Here is a 23898-nt window from a genome sequence, read left to right as displayed (position 1 = left end):
TGTCAGATTCTGGATTTGAACCCAGGTCTCCTGACTCCCAACTCCAGTGCTCTTTCTCCCAAACCATATTACCTTGGCATCCTCAAGTAAACATAGTCAATTTTCAATTAGTTATTCTAATAGTAGGTATTAGTATTTCAACTCCAATTTCATAATTGACAGTTTCCTTCAGTAACTTTGGGAGAAGTCCAATTTTCAACAAATTTTGGTATATACTTCAAGAAGATAAATATAACAAGTTTGATTTGAGTTTCAAATAATTATTTGACAGAATTTTGGCAGGATTTTAAGAAATAATTGCAATATTGGAAAATTAAGCTATCAGGGCTTTACTATTTTTTGCCATTCTGAAAAACTTCCTTCATATAGTATACATCTAAAATTTATTGGAAATATAAAATCAAGTATAAAAAAAAATCCAGTTTTAATGTCAATATAGAACTTCCAAAATTTAGCAAAGCATTTGAGTATCAATTGCAAAAAAAAAAAAAAAAAAGCCTTGTTTCTAAAAGGGCAATTAATTATCAAGTTTTTAATGAATGCTATACTAAAATAAATTATCTGGTAGATGTAATAATTTTAATAGAAAATATTTAATCAATTAAGATTATTCAATTGATAAAAAGATTTTAGTGGCCCTCATGTCTTTCATAAAGCATTCAAATTATATCTTTAACAAGAGTATTTACTAACCATCTAAGTTCTGAATTTTACGGAGGTGCCTTAGTATATCTTGTTAAACAAGTTTTCTAATTATGCCTTTTAATTTTCAGAAAATTGTAGTATACCTTATTAAGTAACATTAGCTGCTTAATAATACCCTGGGTCAACAATAAGCTCCTGAGGTATTTATAGTCTTTCATTTTATAGATATGAAGATGGACAGAAAAGATTACTAATTCCTTAGAAGGGTACTAGTCCCCATCCCTGTGCTTATACCCTACATGTTATAATTTCCAATGGAAATTCCTTCCCTGCTGGCACATTTGTTTCAATGTTTTAATCATTAAGATTTCATCCAGAAGCCCAACTAAAAAGTGCTAAAATTAGTTTTTCTTTCATCTCCACTTTTGTACCCTAGTAAGGGATAATTAATAAATTACCATGTTATAACAGATATAGCATTTATAGGCATATTTCCATTAAAATGAATACTGGACAATATGGAAGCCTTTTCTACTTCTTGCAGAATTTCACCATGGCCAATGTTATCTTTTACTAGATACAAAAATTTCAATTTAATAAAATGTCAAGTGTAAACACATCCTATCTTATGTAAAGGAAAATATTCCCTAAGAATTAGAAACCATTGGCATATAAGATTGCAAAAATCTGCTTCGCTACATCAAAGCAATACTTATTTGCATAACAATCATAGGAAGTTTTAAAGGTTTAAAAAAAGGTTCACATTCCAAATTTTTGATAAAGAATATTCATTTAAAAATAAAGTAGTCAAGGTCACCCTTGCTCAGAAAGATCACTTGAAAGGGTCAACCCTCCATTTACAAAGAAAACAAGATCAACATGTACACTGGACAAATGTTACCAAGCCAAAGACTTCTGAAAATGGTAACTAAATTTTTTAAAAATGGAAATTAACTTTAATTTTTTACATTAACATTCATTATCAAGACCATACTTGCTTAACAAGATAAATATGGCATTGATACAAAACATACAGTATTTACATACTTAAACTGTACAAAATAATTTAATGTTTACAAAAATATTAGAATGTTTAGTTGACTGACACAGTCTTATGTAATCTCCTCTAGAGAAGTTATATAGTAAGACCACTGATTGTACATTTCATTTCTTTTTTAATAAGTCAAAGAAAGGATGTTGTAATGCTTCATCCAAGGTAATTCTTTTGGCTGGATCATACTCTAACATCCTTCGAACCAGGTCAAATAGATTCTCATGTTCTGCATCATGACAAAGCATAAATTCCTGAAAGAAAAAAGTAAGTGTTTAAGAGAAAGAATGCCTTAAGCTGTGACTGCGAACCTATGGCTCGTGTGCCAGAGAGGACAAAGAGAGACCTCTCTGTGGGAACATGTGCCATCTCAGGCAGAGTTAGTTAGGAGAAAAGCAAAGGGACTTGGACAGAGCTGCTCTCTTCCCCCTCTCCACAGCCTCCCTGCTCCTCTGCATTTACTCCCTCCCCTGAGTGGAGCACTCAGACCACTTCCCTCCTTTTCTCCCTTCTCCTATGTGGGACTAGGGGCTGGGGTGGGGTAGTCATTTCCTCTCCCATCACTGGGCTGGCCTGACCCCATAAAAGATCTCTACTTTCTTCCTTCTTTCCCATCCAGCTGCCAGTCTGGGGGGGTGACCCTGCCCCCAAAGGCTAACTGGGCTCAGCTCCCTTAGTCCCCTGCTCACACCTCCATGTGGGTCACAGACCAATAGGCAGCCGCTTTGCAGTGGTCTCACTGGTGCCCCATTGTTATGCAAATATTAACAGCCTAAAAGGCATCCAGGGGTGGCAACTCTGAGATAGAGCCAAGCTTGAGGCCATGTGGGGCTCCACAAGGACATGCAACCCCATAGTTGTAATAAGCAGCCACTTCCCCCCAGCCTTCCTCCACCTTCCTGACCCTGGTAGTCTTCTCTGGCTGAGCAAAGACCAGCAGAAGCCCCCTTGCTCAGCCCCCAGCAAAATTGGATACAGTGGTGGGTACCCATGGAGGCAGGAAGCAGCATCTCCGCATTGCAAACCAGCTGGGAGCTCAACAGGCTGTGGGGTGGGGGGGTAGGAGGGGAAGGGGAAGGGTCCCAGCATTTAGTTTCTAAAAGGTTCACCATCACTGCCTTAAAGATTCAAATATTGAGGAGGCAGCTGGGTAGCTCAGTGGATTGAGAGCCAGGCCTAGAGATGGGAGGTCCTAGATTCAAATCTGGCCTCAGACACTTCCCAGCTGTGTGACCCTGGGCAAGTCACTTGACCCCCATTGCCTAGCCCTTACTGCTCTTCTGCCTTAGAATTAATACACAGTTATTGGCTCCAAGACAGAAGGTAAGGGTTTAAAAAAAAATACACAAACTGAAAATTGCATATCTATTAATTTTACCTTTAATGGTTTGCAACGTCTCCTAACATATCTACCAGCCGAACTATGTTCATCCCAATCCAACTGATTGTGGTGAAAATATTTGCGTTTTCTAAAAGAAAAAGTTCAAATTTTTACCAAACGTCAATTTGTGGATCATAAAAAAATTCTCATTAAATCATTAATTAATCATTCTGACAGCTATGTAAGAAAATACCTTTATAAAAAGCTCACACAAAAACCATTTTCAGCTCACTATATTGTATCACTGTAAGTAAACCTAATTTTAACTTGGATATGGATATGGACACACCCACTTTCACTATCTACCCTTTCTTTCAGGTCAAAGAGGAGTATTCAAGGTATACCTGCTACTCACTAAGACTTTAATTATCTATCTGCACCCTTGATCCCAATTCCTCTTTAGGACAACACTTTATTTTAAGAATCACCAGCAACACCATAAACACTCCAGACCTACCATTTATCTTCAATCTACTGAGTTTCATTCCTAAGAGTCTGCAAACACATAAATCTCTCAAAATCTAAATATCATTCTTCAACCTCCTGGCTACCTATACCATCTCTTTCCCCACCCCTAGCTGCTTAACACCTCAAAGACTGTCCATACCTGATGAGTATTTCTTTCTTATCTATTCATTCAAAACAACAAAGTCTATTTTTTTTGCCTCAGTCACTTCTACTGAAACTTTTCTCAAAGATCATCATTCTTAGTCACTACTAAACCATAGAATAATAGGCTGAAAGGGACCTTATAGGGTATCTAATTCAATCTACTAATTTTGAGGATGAAGAACCGAGACTAAGAGAGGTTAAGTGGTTTCCAATGGCCTCTCCCTTACTCTAGGCCTCATCTTAACACTTTTATACTCCCTACCTTTAATTTTCAATTGGAAATCTCTCTCTTCCACTCCCCCATTTGAGAAGATAAGAAAAACAAAACCCCCTATGAATATGTACAGTCATACAAAATAAAATTCTCACATTAGTTATGTCTGCCCCACCCTGGAAAAAAAGAACATATGCTTCAATTTGAATTCTAGTCCATTAGCTCTCAATCTGGAGTTGGGCAGCATGTTTCATCATGATTCCTTTGGAAATATGCTTGGTCTGAGTTGCTAAGTCTTTCAGAGTTGACTGCCCATACAATACAATTATTATATCACATAAATAATTCTCCTGGTTCTGCCCACTTCACTCCAATTCTATTGCATTTAATACTACTGACCATTTACCATTCTCTATGTATGGGCTCTCCTCTCCATTTCAGACACCAATTTTACCCTGGTTTTCCTAGCCACTCTTATCTCATCTTCATCCCAATTAAAGTGAATGAATATTCTTGGCCCTCTTGTGTACACATACTTTCTCCCTAGGAAATTTCATCCACCACCCTAAATTCAATTTCTGTATTGGTAACTCCCAACTCTAGACCTCTAGTCCCAACCTCTTCTCACTCAGCCCATATCTTTTCTCATAGGAAACATCACCTACCCATTTTACAAATAATAATATTAAACATTCTTACTAAACATTCTCAAAATGATGAAGCTGAAAAGGCAGGGTTGGCACCTTAAAGGAGAACCTTAAAAGTCTATCAAAGAAGTTTGAATTTTACTATGTAGAAGACAAAAATTGAGCTTTTTCTGAACAGGGGTGACATGAGAGATACACACATATGTTTGGTCTGGCAGTGGTAAAATGGGAGATATGAAGACTAGTTAGAAAGTTATTCCAACTTTCCAGGTGGGGATAATGAAAACTGCTAATAAAGTAATAATAATAAAGTCCTTAATATATTAAAGGCATGCTCTCAAAAGTCTAAGTTAAAGGCCATCTGCCTCTTCCATGAAAGTTTTTTCACCACTACTCTGTTGGTAAGAACTTTCCCCATTTCAGGTTTTACATAAGTAAACACTTTGTTTTATATCTTTGCACATAAGTTTCCCCCCTCCAAGATAAGATCAAACTTATCTCATTTCATCCCTTCCCCCTCTCCAAGTGCTCAAGCAGACAATTCGATCTGGGTTATATATGTTTTATCATAACATACCCATCTTTTGAACATATCTGTACTATTTTCATAGTGATAATAGTTTTCATGCTCTGTAGCCCAATATACCCCAAAATAATCATCTCCTTGTTGTTATTCATTTTTTTCTCTCTGTAAGCTCTTTGTTCTTTTCCACAGATATTTCTCCAACTTCTAGCCATGGCCTCCTAACTTTACAATCACACAACCTCATCCAAGAAACACAAATGGTAAGCAGTTGGGTATTTTGCACATATACTTTTCCCTCAATTCACTTTGTTTCAATCAGTAAGATTAAAACGTAAAGGGGATATATTAGGTATCTTACACAAATAACCAATGTAAAATGAGGCTGCTGCTTATCACATATTTAGTAACCCAGTGCTCTGGGGTATAAATCTGACCATTTAAAACAATTTGAAGTATCTAATAATTAACAAAATGAGTTAACTCAAAATCTAAGTTATTTCTAAGATCTAGCATAAAAAATCCAAAATTTTTAGTCATTCCACATTATCATTTAAAATATTCTACATAAGAATGAACTTGGGTCCTCTAACCCTCCAGACCAGCTATTTCTCTGCAAGTATCTAAATGAGAAGGTAGCTACAAAAGGTACTTAAGGAAGGCATACTCCCCCCCTAGTAACTGGCACACCTAAAATAAGTAAGATTTCTTCAAAATTTGGAACTGAAACTAGCCTGAGTTCCTTTCAAACAAGCTCTAATTAGTCAGGAAATCAATTGCTATAAGCACGCAGGCTCCATTTCTAAATAAAAATCTTAATTGTTCCAATACAGTATTATGAAGTAAATAAGCATGAAGTCATAAAGTCTATGACAGCACAATACATGCTCTAACAAGGCCCTATAAAAATATGGAGAAGTTTCCACTACAGGTTAGGCAAAAAACCCCATACATTTCCTAGCCTAATTAAAGTGAAACATCTCACTAGGTTGGCCCAAAGTAATTGAGTAAATTTGGGTCATAGCAATTTTCAAAGAGTCTACACTTATAAGGACCTACGCCGGTGATGGGTGAAACTACGGCCCTGCAGGCCAGATGCCTGAAATGCTCCCCCTGAAATGTTCTATCAGGCCCCGTGACATTATTCCTAATCTGACGAATACAGTGAGTAGGATACAATACAATGAAACTTTGAAAGAGTTGCCTTAGAAACAGACTGACAGATGAGCATTTCCTTTCCTTTTGGTCCCCTCTTTAAAAAGTTTGCCCATCACTGGCCTAGATCATTCACTAAAGCTTATCAGGATAAAGAAACAAAACAATGTTTCTACCTGAGGCTGTGACTTTCCTTGGAATGAAACAGACTATTTAACTCAAATGAGTTAAACATCATCCGTTAAACAACCTGCCATCGTCCACAGATGGCATTCCATCTCTCATTTCTGTGCATCTCAATCTGACAATTCCTACTATATGTACTCATTAAGAATGCTGGTCCTAAATCTTACTTACCTTGTTTTCTGGATCATATGTGTTGGTATTGGTCCTAATATCCGTTCCATCATTGCTAAGTGTTCTTTACTATCATGTGTCTATAAAAGGCAAGAAAAAAAATAAAAATTATCCTATATACATGAAAATAGTCCTTAAATCTGCAGAATATTTTGAAAATATCTTGATGCTCCAAAGAGATAATAAGGAAAAAGACTTGTACAAAAATATTTATAGCTGTGCTCTTTGTAGTGGCAAAAAATTGGAAAATGAGAGAATGTCCTTCAATTGGGGAATGGCTGAACAAATTGTAGTATCTGTTGGTGATGGAATACTATTGTGCTCAAAGGAATAATGAACTGGAGGAATTCCATGTGAACTAGAACAACTTTCAGGAATTGATGTAGAGCGAAAGGAGCAGAACCAGGAGAACATTGTACACAAAGACTGATAAACTATGGCACAATCAAATGTAATAGACTTTTCTACTAGCAGCAATGCAAAGATCCAGGACAAACCAGAGGAACCTAGGAGAAAGAAAGCTATCTACATCCAGAGGAAGAACTATGGAACCAGAAATGCATTAGAAAAATATATGACCAACCATGTAATGTGACAGGGATGTGATTAGGGTTTTGATGTTAAAGGATCACTCTACTTGCAAATATGAATAACATGGAAATGGGTTTTGAACAATGATACATGTATAACCCAGTGGAACTGCTTGTTGGCTTGGGGGGGAGAAGCGGGGGTGGGGAACATGAATCATATAACCATGGAAAAAATATTCTAAATAAAAAAAATTTCTAATTAAAAAAAAGAATATATCATTGATGTTAGATGAAGGGCTAAATTAGCTAGAAACCAAAAATTCAAAACCATGCAGTTCATTTCCATGAGTCACACACTGTTTATCCCATACTCAACAAGAAAAAAAAAAGTCTTAAATGGTGCTCTCTTATGATTTAGTAATTCTGAAGTTGAGAGAAATGAAGTCCAGAGGCAATAAAAGGTACAGACTAAAAAAAAAAAAAAAAAAAAGGAACAAATTCAATGTATATACTGAAACTATCTGTAAATCATTTATCAACCTATAGCCTGAAATAAAACATTAATCTCTACAGGATTTCTTCATCATATTCCTTGTACTAGCCTAAATCTTTTTCAGCTGAGATACCATTACCTAGGTAAACTTGTGGATAGCCTAATACAAACTTATCATAATACTTGAAAAGTAATTTAACATTTAAGTTCTTAAAATAACTTTTGCTTGACTCTGCTTCTGACAACTTGAAAACTGTGGCTACTGTATTTCTTAAAACTGATTTTAAGTTTCATTAAGTCAACTGATTTAAGTTTCAACTGTTAAAAAAACTTATGTAGTTCTTATGAAGTATCCATAGAATCACTAGTCCTCAGCAGAATTGGACTTTTTATTTCTGGAATCATAGATGACATTAGCTAACCACTTCTAATCACTCACAAAGCCATCTAACATGGTTTATAGTCCCTTATTATTGCTTGCCTGAACTATTGCAATAACCCTTCTGATTGGTCTACCCACCTACCTACCTTCAGGTTTAGTCCCTCTCCTCTCCAATCCATCTACCTCCCAGCTGTTAAACCACAGTATTCCTAAATATCAGATCTAATCATGCCATTCTCCAGGCCCAAAGAACATAAAATGGCTCCTCATTGCCTAAAGAATAAAATACAACCTCCTTTTGATTGGCAATGAAAGCCTCTTAACAACCTGGCTCCAGTATATCTTTCTAGGCTGGTTACACAACATTTCTCCCAGGCAGTCTCCTGTCCACCAACATTGGCTTATATTCCTCATGTACCCCATGTCTAGAATCCTCTCCCTTCAAAACCCTAGCTCCTCAATGCCTCTCTCTTCAATGATCATCTCATGTGCATCATCCTTCAAGAGGCCATTTCTAATTCCCCCACAGTAGTTACTCATCTCTTGCCCCATGGTCATCATTTAAACTGTTTTATGTACTTATCTGTGAACATTTTGTATTCTGCACAGTAGAAAGTACTTGAAAGTAGGGAGTTCCATCTTTTGCATTTTTATTCCTAACATTGAAATCTGCCTGCTATTTGCTGATTGCCAATACTGAAACTAAAAGTGTTTTGGTTAGTAAGTGAATATTGTACATAAACGCAGCTAACACATGGACATAATGTAGAATGATCTAATTTCTCTGCAAATTCAATAAAAGACTAAATATATGTTGTAATTTAGTCATTTCAATCATGTCCAACTATTTGGGGTTTTCTTGGTAAATCTACTGGTTATATAGTGGTGTGTCATTTCCTTCTCCAGCTCATTTTACGGATGAGGAAACTGAGGCCAATTGGATTATTAAATGATTTGTCCAAGGTCACATAGTTTGTTAGTATCTGAGACCAGATTTGAACTCAAGAAGATGAGTCTTCCTGACTTCAGGGCTGGTGCTCTGCCTACTAATCCATTTAGCTGCCACATATGTATATATTAAGTACATACATATATGTATAATGCTTTATTTATTACATATGAAAAATATAACACAAACAATATATTATATATTCAACAATTTAGTTTTTACTAATAGCGTAATTATATGCTAGATCAAAATGAAGTTATTGGTTCAAAAAAATTTCAGAGGGTAGGATTAAAAATTCAGACCAGGACTAAATTTATTATTTCCCTTCAGAATCTCTAATATCCATATGGCCAGATTTTAGGGGGGGAGAGAGTAGATAAGGAACAATAACAATGTTTTTAATAAAATGGAATTTATATTTATCAGTAAAAGTTTCCACAGGACAAAATTGCAAACTTGTTTGAAATCAGTTATAATACAGAGTATAAATGTACATTCTCTATTAAAATGACAAAAAATAATTAATAGAGGTAAAAAAAATTCATACCAGATTTGTAATCCAAGCTAATAATCTACCACTGTATAGAATTCATCAAAGCTCTTCATAAATATTAAACCTAATATTTTCATACATAAGCCATTTATTGGGAATAAGAAAAATAAGTAGTAGGCATCTTATTCTAATTTCAACTACTATATCTAAATATTATTAATCCCTTATTCTTTGACTGTCAATACAATACCTAAAATCATAAATACTATCCTCCTTCAATTATATAGTCATCCTTCAAAATATTTCCATAATTGGTTTTAAAAAGAACCACAACTAAGATTCAACATTGAATATATTTGTACCTTGAACCATTTTCCTCTATACTGTCTTCAAAAGTCTTACCAATATTTTGAAGAAGTTGGAGAGAACTATGTACAATATCCAATAAGAACACAAATATTAACTACTAATGATCACCTCCCCATCCCCACCCCAACAACCTTTAGCTGAGGTTGAGTAATTTATTAGTCAAGGTCAGTTTCAGTCATACATAGCCAAGACTAGACTTCAAATCTAATAATCTAACCAGGGCAGTCTATGTAAATCCAGATGATTTTTTTTTAACTGAAAGCTTATATAAATTAATTTTTGCAACTTTAAACATGACACATAACTGTGCAACTACTATGTTATGAGAAGCAGTTGGTAACCATTTTATGAATATAAAAAGAAAGGCAATTTGGTCAGCTCTTGAGTTAGGGATCCAATGCTGCCACTGATACAGACCAGCATATGATTATGGAGCAAGGCTAAATGCCTCTCTATTTCTCTATATATAACTCTAAGATTATAAATGATCAGTGAGCTGCCTATTTGCATTGGTAGGCAAGAGTTCCCTTTAAGAGAGAAACTAAAAGTCTTCCTTTTCCCCAGACTCAAACCACAGAAATTATATGAAATTACTAATTATTAATATGTAATACTATAATTTTATGTACTTACCACCCTTCACAGGTGTGTTGTGGGATCAAATAAGTGTATACAAAGAATATTTTGCAAGTCATTTAAAGTACTTTATAATATCAGCTATGATGATTTTTACTTTGTTATCATACTGATTTAATAAATTATACTCTCTGTATTGGGTACTTACTTGAAATACTGTGAAACCAAGATAATATTCAATTAGAATGCAGCCTATACTCCAAACATCACAGGGCTGAGACCATCCCAGTGCTAGTATAAGAAAGAAAAAGTTAATTTATCTCTTAAACATTTTTTTCAACACTAACATCTACTATCCAGGGTCATCCATTACATAACTAAATGTATACATGAATATACATATGTATAGATTCATTAACAATTTCAATAATTACATACCTAGGCTTCCCAAAATTATACTTTTGCAGGATAATGAAATTTAGCTATTACAATTTGTTATGACCCTTAAAGAGAAGCTGTTTCTTTTAGAAATAAAATTTTTTAAACATAATTTTTATTTATTTTTTAAAATATTTTCCCATGGTTACATGATTCATGTTCTCTCTCTCCTCTCTTGCCTCCCAGAGTTGACAAGCAATTCCAATGGGTTATACATATATTATCACTAAGAACTTATTTTCATATTATTCATTTTTGCAATAATCTTTTAAACCCAAACCCCAAATTATATATCCAATATCCATGTTTTCTTCTGCAAAAAATAAAATTTTTTTTTTAATTTTAAACCCTTAACTTCTGTGTATTGACTTATAGGTGGAAGAGTGGTAAGGGTAGGCAATGGGGGTCAAGTGACTTGCCCAGGGTCACACAGCTGGGAAGTGTCTGAGGCCAGATTTGAACCTAGGACCTCCCGTCTCTAGGCCTGGCTCTCAATCCACTGAGCTACCCAGCTGCCCCCTAAAAAATAAAATTTTTTAAAGCAGAATTAAAATAGCTATCAACAACATGAATATGGCTTATGGAGAAATAAAAATCAGTGATTATAGTACTTAAAAGATAAGGCTTAGTAGATCTTAAGACATCATCTAGTTTGAACTTTCTCATTTTATAGAGGATGAAACATGGACAAAGGCTAAGTGACTTGAACAAAGTTACTCTGAGTTAGAACTAGAGGTCAGATTTCTTAACAACCAACTGAATCCTCTTTCCATTACTGCTTGAAAGTAGACAAAATTGAAAACAACTGCAAGAAAAAAGTAGTTCTGATAAGAACAAAGACAAACATGGAAACTGGAAACTCAAAGTGAAAAGGATGACTTCACATAAAACTATGAAACCCCAATTAAAAAAAAAAAAAAAATATATATATATATATATATTCCTGAAGGGGTAAGGAAAAAAGAATGGCTGGCGGCATGGGCTGATACCACAATCAACCAGATTTGCATACATTCCTAAAAGGTTATTAACCATCTGCTATTTATGCTGTCGTGTGTGTGTGTGTGTGTGTGTGTGTGTGTGTGTGTGTGTGTACACACACACACACACACACACACACACATCATATTTTATCTTTCCAGTCATCCTAAAGGTAGGTGCACATGCCAAATGTCAATATAATGCTGCTGAGTCTACACAAGTACTTGAGGATGTTCCTTATAGTTATATGTAACCAGAAAACCGATCAATTATAATCAATTAAGAATCCCAATGTCTACAAACCTAAAATGACTTCTGGAGCTCTGTAGTGTCGTGTAGATACTAAAGTGCTGTGATGCTCATCATCATAGGTTGCACTTCCAAAATCAACAACTTTGATATCTGTATTTTTCAGTGTGCGTTCATCACGTTTCTGAAAGAGAATGCAAGTTACCTGTGCATGAATGAGGTTAAGAGGAGTTAAAGCAATCATGCCACATTTATAACAAACCAACATACCATTTTAGAATTGTACTTGACTACATAGTCAGACTTAACAAACAAAATATTTTCAGGTTTCAGATCTGTATGGGTCAACTTATTATGATGCAAAACTACAAGAAAACAGAAAGGTATCCATTAGTTCTTATTCTTCAACCTTATCTTCAAATTGCATAAAATTAACATTAAATAAACTTACAATTTATGGACTGGCAGATCTGATATGCCATCTGCCTGATATGGTCAAGTTGAAATGGCAAAAAACTATTTTCTTTAATAAAATCATAAGTACTGAGTCCCAGCAGTTCAAATACAATGCAAACATGACCATGATGATCAAACCACTCCAGCATTTGGACACATCGGCTGAAAATACATGATAAAAAAATAATGTTTAGTTCACTGGATATACAGCTTTTTACAGAAGGCATGACAATTCATAATCCAAATTAATACTTACAACACGCTATTGGGATCAGTACTGTTTAAATGCTCCAATACTTGGATTTCTGAACGAGCAGCTTCACGGTATCTACCAACATTTTTTACAATTTTCACTGCAACATGCGTATCATCCCTTAAAAACAAAAATCAAGATATTAGGAAATGTTATTTAACAAAAACGCTGACCACTATAACAGAGCTGGCATTGCAACCCAAAGCTTTGCTTTAAAACTGTTTTATTTTATATATAACATAAGATAAAAGGGGAATTTGTGTTGGCATACTTACTTAAAAAAAAAATTGACAGATAGATTATTTTAAACCCTGACATATTCTAAAGTAAGTTTTCATTCTGCAGGATTGCACACATTTGCCTCACTTAAAAGTATTCTCCAAATAAATCTCATTCCATGCCTCATCATGGCATGGAGATCACTTTGGATCTCAAAGATTACATTAGTGAAATGCAAGTTTTGTCTTGCCCTAAATCAAACTGGAAAGACTCAAGAGGATGGATCAAGGAACAGACTATCCAAATCTGTCCAAAGTTCATCACTAGGTTAGTTGTAAGGTGACTAGCTTTTTTGGGGGACAGGGGAGGGTCAGGGAACTATGAGGCACGTAGACCACCAAACTAGGGGTTGAAATCTGCATATAAGGAAGAACCTCACACTAATAAAATCAAAGGTGCCTCAGGTCTAAATTAAAATACTATATAACCCACTTTTTGAAAGGCTTCTAGCTAGCTGCCTTATGTGAATCAGATTGCTATTTGCTACATTTTCATATTTAGCAATTTTTCAGAAGTAAATACTTTTATTTCCTACAATGACAAAAGATAAAAATCAAAAACGGAAGACTAAAAATTTAGCTTGGACACAGTGCCTGCTATCATTATCACTGTGAGCAATATACATAAATATCTTTCACTCTCTCCTCCCCCAAAGCATATTTGGTCACCCAACACCTCTAGCTTCCCTGGCCAAATGCCAAATGGATCCAAGAATAGACAGTGGAGCAGTTCTACACCTCTCTCTCTCCTAGAATAAAGGTACTAAAGACAAAGAAATACTAGTCTTCAACCTGCCACTAATTTTTGTATATCTGTTCTAATTTCATAAAATCCCACCTAATTCAGTACATTTAGTCACATTCTTACCCACCCAACCAGCAAGAGACAATTAACAAAAAAGCTTTCACTGGGTCTATTCCCCAGGAAACAAAAACAGCAATACTCCCTTTTATTACTTTCAGAAGTAAATAATTATTCCCTTTCAAAATAACATGGGGGGAAGCAAATGGGTAGCTCAGTAGATTGAGAGCCAGGCCTAGAGTCAAGAGGTCCTAGGTTCAAATCTGACCTCAGGCATTTCCCAGCTATGTGACCCTGATGTCACTTGACCCCCACTGCCTACCCTTACCACTCTTCTGCCTTGAAGCCAATACACAGTATTGACTCCAAGATGGAAGGTAAGGGTTTAAAAAAAATTAGAATAACATGGGCCCAAATTTTCATATAAATGTTCAAAAACAAATGAAGAGGCAGCTAAGAGGCACAGTGAATTAAGAGCCAGGCTTAAAGATGGGAAGTCTTGGATTTAGATCTGGTTTCTGACACTTTTTAGCTGTGTAACTCTGGGCAAGCCACTTAATCCCTCATTGCCTAGCCCCTTATCATTTGTGTGTCTTAGAACCAATACACAGTATTGGTGCTAAGATGGAAGGTAAAGGTTTAAAAAAAAAAAAGAAAAGAATAACTTACATATCCCGATCAATGCACTCTACTACTTTGCCAAAAGCTCCTTCACCCAAAGTAGCAACAATTTCATCTAAAGTAAAGAAAAAAAAGGCTTTAAGTTTCAGAGTAAATGATTGTCAATTTATTCAAACAATAAAATGCTATCAATATAGATTATTTTCAAATGTCACTATTAATGTATATCTAAGGTCTCAGCACTCAAATAAATTATTTTATTGTCAGCTGCTACAAAAACAATTAGATACAACTATCTTTCTTGCTCTAAGCTCAAATTCCATCATCTATTTTGAAACTTTAGAATAGGAATATTTAAATTCTACAGAAAAGAAGAAATGCAAAACAAACAAACCCACAAAAACAAAACAAAAAAGCAATGAAGAGTTCTTTTAGCCCCCCGCTGACATACTATTCTTAACAGATTATTCTGTCTGCAAAGTTAAAAAAGTGTTGAAAAATATTCTATACATCTTGCTCTTAGTACGTCTCCACTTTGACAGATCAGGTGACCCTCCTCATCATCCTCTATACTCCTGGATCTTTTCCTTCGGTGACTCTTCTGGAACGGCAAGTGGGCAGCACCAAGATCGTCCAGCCAATCAATATATCAGAGTGAATTCAGGGCAGAATACGCAATTCATTCAGCGGGGAGATATTCAGGCATTCAGATACGCACCAGGCCACGAACAGTTGGCAGGAGCAATTTCAAATTCAGTCCCCAGAAATTCACAGGGCACAGTTTATGTTACAGAAGAAAAACATGGCAAGGAACAGATTTTCAGATAAGATACTTAAAGTGGCAATAGAAAAAAACAACACAATTGTTTCTTTAAACACTGATATAACTGAAGTCTGAAATTTAAAGAATGCAATGTCATGATTTACTAATCTCTTGCTATCAGGATTATTTAAAAGCTTATGTGTTGAGAGTTGAGTTCTTTAGTTGTCAAAAAGTTTTAAAATGCCAAGATTATTTGAAAGTAGCTTTTATCAAGCAATATTTCAAAACATATGTCAATAAAAGGGGAAAAATAAAAGCTATTTGCAATGTTTGACCTAATAAATGCTGTGTTACTGATGCAACTTGGGAAAGAAAATAAATTTAAAATTGACATGTGAAATAGCTGAAGATGTTTAGAAGTAGACAACATTTTCAGATCACAAATTATACAGTCAGCACCCATTTTCAGAAACTCAATTAGCCCAGCTGCAGAAACTGAAGCACTGTTCTGTGGAACTACATATCTCCACATTAACAGATTTTAGTTATCCGCCAGTGTCGTTTTTCATATTTCTTCCTGAAATCTGAGGAAAAGGATGGATGTCTTTTAACTTATGATTTCTATGGAAGATTTAGATTTATAGGAAAGAAGGGTGCTTTACTTGATTATAACATAGTGTATGCTGATGATTATGTGATTAAAAATACAAAACCAAAATTTCTTCTGGCATTAGTTGAAAATAAGTGGAAACTCAACTATACCAAACCTAAGATTTGGCCTGCTGAAAATAAGCAAGTGTCGATAAATGAGTGTTAGTTAATAGGGATTACTTATGGAAATCAATACAGAAAATTTCATTTAGGGATCCATATAATGTATAAATACAGCTGTAACATATTTTCAATTAAAAATTACATATATAATGAAGTTTTTCCAAACTCTTGTGCTCATAAAGAGCTCTTACAAGAATCTAGCCAAAATAAAAAAAAAAAATCAATCATACCGAATGTGATTGATGGCTTGAACAATGTCTATTACGCTTCCTTTTTGGACTACTTCTCCTGCTTCGGCCTGAAGATTTACTGCAGTGGTTGTGATAACTGCTTTCATAGTCTCTATGATAATGTCTATGATCATATCCTTCACAGTAGTCATTTCTGTATTCATCAACATATCTCCGCTCACGATAATCTCTCTCATTTAAGGATCTTACTTCCAAATAATGACTGAAAATACATTTAAAGTACATGCTAATCATTCTTTTGCTTTAGATACACCAGTTCTAACATAAGAAGTTATACCAAGAGCTTCTGGTATTCACAAAGCTACTTTGCCAAGGGAAGAACAACTAGCAAATTAATTTAAGTTTACATTTCTCCCAAAGGTAACTGCTAAAGTATCTTTCTTAATCACAGCCAGACTAATAAAAGAAAAATTTCACAAGAACTTGTAGATCTTTATTGTCTTACATTTCACAGGGAAGGAGCAAATTGATTTTAAAATCTGAATAGCTATATGGCATAATAAATTTCAGATCCCATAAGATGAGGGAAAAAATAGCTATGGCAGACAAAATAGTAAACTGTTCTACAGCTAGGATTATTAGCCATTTGCTAACAGAATGATTAATTTTGTATTAATCAAACATAAACTAAGTTTCTAAAAAAACATTTAAAACTGCACAAGGCATAATCACAAAGAACAACAACCAACAAAACAACTTTTCCCTTAGTGTCACTATGAAAAAAGTATTGAGCTAGATGTAAACTAGTCTCAATATGAAAAGCTTAATTTTCTAACATGCATAAGTAATATAATAATTTATCTCCTCTCTTTTCCATATACAAATATAAACATGTTCAATGGAGCATGTAAGAGAATTCTGCAATCAACAATAACTGAGAGTCCCAACAGACTCTCCCACTGTTCGGTGTTTTACCCTAGAGACATTTTTCACTTATTAGTGATTAGTCTGATGAAGCAACTCCAAAGCTGTATTAGCAATGGAATCCAATATAACTGTTGTTAGGGTTATGTTTACCACAAGTTAATGTGGCATAGGAAAAAGAGCACTGGATATAGACTCCTAAGACCTGGTCTCAGTCCCTAAAATAGACACTTTACATCTCTCTCTGATCATCAGTTTCCTCATCTACAAAATAGGGATAACTCACACCTAGCTCACAGGTTTTTTTAAGGAAACACATTTTGTAAGCTTTTAAGACCTGTATAAATTTGAGTTATTATTATTATTTTAAAATTCTATCACAAAGGTAAGTCTTATGAACCAAATTTTGTAGCTGCTTAGAACAAGCCTAAGCATAAGCTCATGTTCTACAAAACAAGTCTGCTTAAGAGAAAGGAAAAAAAAAATCATACTACTCTATAGTAACCCCTACTGGTTAATTTAGAAGAACACTTCAAATTCCCCAAAGGTTCTCCCCATTCAAAGCAAAAGAGAACAAAACAGAAATGAGAAAAGGAGATCTCTGAAGACAGAACTAAACATTGACTCTTGGAAAGCTGATGCTTAATTCTTAAAGAGAAAACTATTTTTAAAAGAGTTCATCTTCCTTAAAATGTTTAGAGAAAATTTCATTTTAGTTAGCTCATTATCCAAATTCTATGTACTAGTAAGGATGAAATAAAGTAAGTTTCAATACTTTTGAAATTTTGTAAAAATCAAGCTCTTTTTGGATTATTTTTGATTAGCCTAGTGATTTCATATGTATGTATACGAATATTGCATGTGTTTTATATGTAAGTATACATATACATATATATTTAGTAAAAAATGCTCCCAGTAAGGAAATTCCTCTAGCAGTACACATCAGTACCAGCTTTTAAAAGTCACAAGAACTGCCTGAAGGTTAAGTAACTTGCCCAGGGTCACAAAAGTCAGTAAAAATCAGGATGGAGTCTTGAACCCATGTCTTCCTTAAACTTAGAAGTTTGGCTCTAAATCCATTACATGCCATTCCTCTCTATTTTATTTTCTAAATTATTGGCTTACATATTGCCAGAGTAGCTTTGTTATACTTTCCATTCAACAAATACATGGCATGGAAGGCATCATGAAATGCATTATGGACAAAAGACAACAAAATTAATTAACCAGTCTTTGCCCTCAAGCTTTGAGTCTAACCCAGTAGGAGACAGAGCATATTACAGAGAGGTATGATACAAGGTAATTTTGGAGAAAAGGGATAAAAAGATTCAGAAACCCTTCCCACAGTCTTCAGGGGGGTACGTTAAACTTAAATGAACATAAGCATCCTGAACTTTCAATAATTCTAAACACTATGAAATTCATTTTCTCCATTCCAGTCTACCCTTTCAAGGTCCAATTCAATCTGTATTTCCTTCTATAAAGCTCTTTACTATTCATCACTTTCTTCTAGCACTTATCTGTATACTCAACTTAGTACTTATATACTACATTACAATATTACCTATCTTTTTATGCATGCTTGATTTTATTTTGCTTCTTGGAATTACCCCACAGCACTTGGCACAAGTGCTTTACAAAGAATATATGCTCAACAAATATTTTTGAAATTAAATTAAAAAGTTTATATTTTTATATAAACTATAATTTAACAAGTGTCACAATTTTTATTAATTCAAATAATTTACCAATCTGCTTCTTTAAACTGTAGATGTGGTTTACAGTGCCGGTTCTCTTGCGTACTACTGTGGGATCTCTTCTTGCGTTTGTGACTGCTACTGTAGCTTTCATGACCCCAGCTTTCCCTACCATCCCAATCAGGACAGTGAGTTCGTTTTGAATGCCGCATCTGCAAAAAAATACACAGAAGGGGAAAGGAGGGATTAAAGATTACATTCCAGGATCAAATGATCAAATTTAGTTAAAAAAAAGATTATCATTTCATAACTGTAAACACTTTTTGAAATGATGCCTTATTTACTTCCATGTATTATCAAACAAGAAAAACTGTACCAAGCAACTGCTACCTCTATCCCTCATCAATAATTTACATAATGTTATTCAATCTAAAGTAATTTCATTTCATTTCCAAGGACTGCTAGATTAAATCATTTAAGTAAGAAAAAATTATGGGAAAGTTATTTTCAGTTTCTATAGATGGGAGAAAGTTCAAGGTCTTCTATGTCCTCTAAGGACATTCTGCATTAGAGATAAGACTGACTAAAAGGTAAAAAGCTACTGAAATCTTTCTGCAAAGAATTTTTGCAAAATACAATTTGACACCCAGTCATCCTCATTTTATCTACTTTTAAGCCACATTTGAAAGGGCTTATCCAACATTAAATCAAGAAGAGAATCTGATAGCCAATCTCCTACCATCTCTGTCGAAATGAAACATTTTGCCACCCAATTAGTGCCAGCTCTTGTGTATTTTACTTCCACATCTCCAAACTGTTTCTTATTTATTCAAAAGGCCACCATAACCTAATCAAACCCTCATCACTTTTCCCTCTGCACTACTACAAAAACTTATAGTTTTCCTACTTTGAATATTTCCTCTCACCAATCTTATTATTTTCAACACAGAGGCCAAAAGGATGGATATCTTATATATCTATATATCTATATCTATTTTTTAAATATATATTTTTAAACCCTCACCTTCCTTCTTAGAATCAATACTGTATATTGGTTCCAAAGCAGAAGAGCGGTAAGGGCTAGGCAATGGAGGTTAAATGACTTGCCCAGGGTTACACAGCTAAGTGTGTGAGGCCAGATTTGAACCTAAGGACCTCCTGTCTCTAGGCCTGGTTCTTAATCCATTTAGCCACCTAGCTGCCCCTGAAAGGATATTCTTAAAGCACAGGTCTGACCACCATATCACTCACCCACTCAAGAAATTCCAATGGCACTCTATTACCTGTAGAATCAAAATGCCAACACCTCTGACATTTAAAGCCTTGTACCAACATCCCTTTCCAAATTTATATATTATTCCCCTTTTCAAGAATAACTCTACAAAACCTGCCTTTCTTGCTATTACTCACACAACATTTTTCATCCCATTTCTTTGCCTTTGTGTAGATTGTCTTCCATGTCTGGAATGCACTACACCTTTCCCTGCTGCCCTAAGAATTCTTCAAAGCTCAGAATAAGTAATATGACACATTTTCTAGAGTCTGCTGACTCCATTACCTTGTATTTACTCTGTATATATATTTTTAAAGATATTTACATAATCCTAATTCCACAGAATGTAAGCTCCTAGAGAGCAAGTACTCTTTCATTTTTGTTTCTATAAAGTCTAGCAAAGTAACTGACACATAACAGGCATTTAAGTTAAACCCTGGTTCACTGATTACCATACTTGCTCCACTCCTCTTCCTATATTACATTGAAATGAACTTTCCTCCAACTTTGGTCCCTTGATTAAAACCAATACTCTTTCACATCCCATCCACTGCAATTAAATCTAAAATGGTGAAATCCAAATATTGGAATTCTTATGTAGCTGAGCCAGTATATTCAGCAGCCAAAGGTCATTAGGTTGTAAATAAGTAGTTGCATAAAAAGGGAAAGATAACTTTCTAGTTTGCTGCTTCGAATCTATTGTGGGGAAGGCAGAAAACACATAATTCATAAAATGGTTGTGAATTGGTTAAGACTCTAAAGAGGTGCTGACTTTATGACAGTGTATAGATTCAGTATTTAGGCTTGGACTATTTACCAAAAAAGAAAAGCCACTACTAGGTCTGTATCCCAAAGAGATTAAAAATAAATGGGAAAGACCTGTTTGTACAAAAATATACCTGTGTTTTTTGTGGTGGAAAAGAACTAGAAACTAAAGAGTTGTCCCTCAATTGGGGAATGGCTGAACAAATTGTGGTATATGACGGTGATGGAATACTATTGTGCTATAAGGAATGATGAACAGGATGATTTTGAAAAGAACAGGAAAGAATTAAGTGATCTAATGCAGAGTGAAATAAGCGAAACCAGAAGAACATTATACATAGTAACTGAAATATTGTAGGATGATCAAATGTATACTTTGCTACTAAAAGCAATATAATGATCCAGAACAATTTTGAGAGACTTCTGAGAAAGAATGCTATCCATCTTCCAGAGAAAGAAGTGTTGGAGTATAAATGCAGATTATAACATATGATTTATCACTTGACTATTTTTGGGTATGTGACTTGGGGTTTTGGTTTTATAAGATTATTCAAAATGAGTAATATGGAAATGTATTTTGCTTGATAATACACGAATAATCCAGATTGAATTGCTTGTCAACTCCAGAAGTGGGGAGGAAAAAGGGAGGAAGAAAAAAATGAATAACTTTGGAAAACTTATGTGAAAATGTGTTATTAAAATAAAAGAAAATTAAGGGAAAAAAGAAGGAAGCCAATTAAGAAGTTATTATGCAAATAAACTTAATTGACTCAATTTAGCTAGCCAAGGACAAGAAGCAAACAAACTTAAGGACCTGAAATTTGTTTCAAATCCTTTAGAAATGGCATTCAATTGGGAAAATTACAATTTTGACTTGAGATCTTATCTCAGAACCTTGGTGACAGGGAAAATCTCTTCTTCAAGTCTTACTTTCCTCATATATAATGAGGAGGCTGGACTAGATGATCCCTAAAGGGACCATCCAGATAGATGTAAATCTTAAGGCTCTGGTGTCCTTCTCCCGTTACATTCCAAAAGGTTTTTTTTTTTAAAGAAGTTATTGATTGTAGCTCTATCTGTGATAATTTATATGAGTTAATTAATGTTACACTATAAAATAAATGTTGAGTTTTTTTAAAAAGCTATCAATGATAAAAGGAATCAAATTCATTTCTCAAAGAATAGCCTGACTACATTTATTTTAATCATTTTTGCCAAAAATCCTTATAAAATAATTTGTAATTTCCTTGCCTTACTAAATAAATAGAAGTATGTAATTATTTTCTTGATGACTAAGGGTTGTTGTTTGTGTTGTTTCAACAATACTGCAGGTCTATAGCTACTTTCTGATTATAAAAAATTATCTCTTTTGCACTGTTCACATCTTGGCTATACCTAACAGCCTTCCCAACCCAATTCCTTTCTAGTTTGCTGCTTCTAATCTATTTTGGGGAAGGCAGAAAACACATAATTCATAAAATGGATGTGAATTGGTTAAGACTCTAAAGAGAATCTGACTTCTTTATGACAGTGTATAGATTCAGTATTTAGGCTTTATTTCAAATATTCAAGCTTTTTTTATTTGAAGAATTGAAGCCCTCAAGTCTTTCATCAGGACAGAAGGCATAATTATGTTATTTAGTTTATTTAGAATTTCCAATTATTAACCTTAGGGAAAGTTACTCTCAAATTTTCAGACATATCAAGTAAACCTAAACACCTTCATGTATATAATTTAAAAGATCTAACCGCATCCCTCTTAGACAACTAAATCTGATGAGTTACAAAATTCTTTAAGCTTTTCTGCAGAGCGGAAAATTGTTAAACAATACTAAGTGTCTAGTTTTGCCTGTATCAGCTGACTTCTAAGATGATCATAATGATCGGTTAAATATATTTGTCCCCTTGCTATGGAAGTCATTTCTCCAATCCACAAGAAAGTCTGGCTGGTTCACTGCCAATGTCACATTCTACCTAACAATTAAAGAGTCATCATACGATTAGCAGATTCGTGTTAATTCAACCATCACCCCGAAGAGCCAAGCTAAATTCTATTGTCTTTTCTATTTTTTAGATTAAAGGTGAACTAACTAGCTGAATTACCAACCAACAATTACCTACATGTCCGAAAACAAATAAACAAAAAATCCACATCACCTACTGCCTCACATACTTTCTGGAACAGCAGAGTCCTTTGGTGGGGGGAGGGGTAGGGGGTGGGGACAAACACCAACAAAAAGAAAATCTTGGGTAGGACGAAGTGTTGAAAAAAAATTTTTTTTTTTTTAATGCTTAAGATGTAACAAACGTGGGAGAAAGGCTGACTTTTCAGGTTCAATAGCGTCAAGCTCTAACACCGCTCACTGGACAGCTTTCAAAAAGCTGGAGCGTTTTACTCCCGGAGCACACGCACAAGGTGGGGGGGGGGGGGGGCTTGGGGGGTTACACAGCAATTTCAAGCTCGCAAAATTGTTCTGGTCCACGGTCCCTAGCAAGGGCATCTCCTCTCGCCCCGCCCCTCCCACTGTAAGCCCAACTGGCGCAGCCCCACAGTGCAAGCGCTAGTTTTGACACTCCCCACTCCCCACTCGTCGCGCCCCCCACCCCTCGACTCCAGCAGGTTAACTCCGACTCTCGGGATACCTGGGGTCTTCCAACCCCGTCGCGGGCTAGCGAGGTGCGGGGGTGAGAATGCTGGCATTATTTCCCGGACTCCGAGGACCTGGGTTCGAATCATAGCTCTGACACTTAGCGCCCGTGCCGTCTCGGTTAAGTGGCATCCCCAAGCTGAGCTTCAGGGTCCCTTGTCAGTACCATGGTGGGGCCTGGAAGTCCGATGACCTCCAAAGTCCCCGGCCTGCCAGGGGTCCCGTCCGCTCTGGGGTCTCAGCAGCGGCCGGGGGCTCAACCGCCACCAGCCCCCCCTGATAACCCAGCCCACCTCAGGGCTCGAGGCTGCAGCAGCACCTGCGCCCCGCCCCCGCCCCCGGCAGCTCCGCAGGACCCCCTCCCGCCGCCCCTCACTCTGGCCCCCGAGCCCTCGGCGCGGCAGTCCG

The 23898-nt window shown here is 35.5% G+C and overlaps 1 protein-coding gene across 3 annotated transcripts in view; it reads right to left on the bottom strand.

The window, feature by feature from the left end:
* Nucleotides 1–1416: 1416 nt before the first annotated feature.
* The window catches only part of CLK4 (CDC like kinase 4), a 27569-nt gene continuing 5087 nt past the window's right edge, over nucleotides 1417–23898 (bottom strand). The window contains exons 1-14 of one of the 3 annotated variants that reach the window (XM_044661609.1): nucleotides 18856–18958; nucleotides 17599–17657; nucleotides 16609–16610; nucleotides 16223–16445; nucleotides 14966–15056; nucleotides 14504–14570; nucleotides 12758–12874; nucleotides 12497–12663; nucleotides 12316–12410; nucleotides 12100–12229; nucleotides 10586–10668; nucleotides 6586–6665; nucleotides 3075–3165; nucleotides 1417–1950 (exon numbers count right to left, since the gene is read on the bottom strand). In XM_044661609.1, coding sequence (XP_044517544.1) covers nucleotides 1810–1950; nucleotides 3075–3165; nucleotides 6586–6665; nucleotides 10586–10668; nucleotides 12100–12229; nucleotides 12316–12410; nucleotides 12497–12663; nucleotides 12758–12874; nucleotides 14504–14570; nucleotides 14966–15056; nucleotides 16223–16445; nucleotides 16609–16610; nucleotides 17599–17657; nucleotides 18856–18958 — 1449 coding nt within the window. In that variant the 3' untranslated portion in view covers nucleotides 1417–1809. Of the gene's footprint in view, nucleotides 1951–3074; nucleotides 3166–6585; nucleotides 6666–10585; nucleotides 10669–12099; nucleotides 12230–12315; nucleotides 12411–12496; nucleotides 12664–12757; nucleotides 12875–14503; nucleotides 14571–14965; nucleotides 15057–16222; nucleotides 16446–16608; nucleotides 16611–17598; nucleotides 17658–18855; nucleotides 19017–23898 lie in introns of those variants that run through there. The other 2 variants (XM_044661608.1, XM_044661610.1) reach the window with 2 other exon arrangements.

The sequence above is a fragment of the Gracilinanus agilis genome, chromosome 2, assembly GCF_016433145.1.
Source record: "Gracilinanus agilis isolate LMUSP501 chromosome 2, AgileGrace, whole genome shotgun sequence".
Lineage (NCBI taxonomy): Eukaryota > Metazoa > Chordata > Mammalia > Didelphimorphia > Didelphidae > Gracilinanus > Gracilinanus agilis.
Note: the sequence above shows the minus strand (reverse complement) of the source record. Positions and strands in the feature narration are given on the sequence as shown.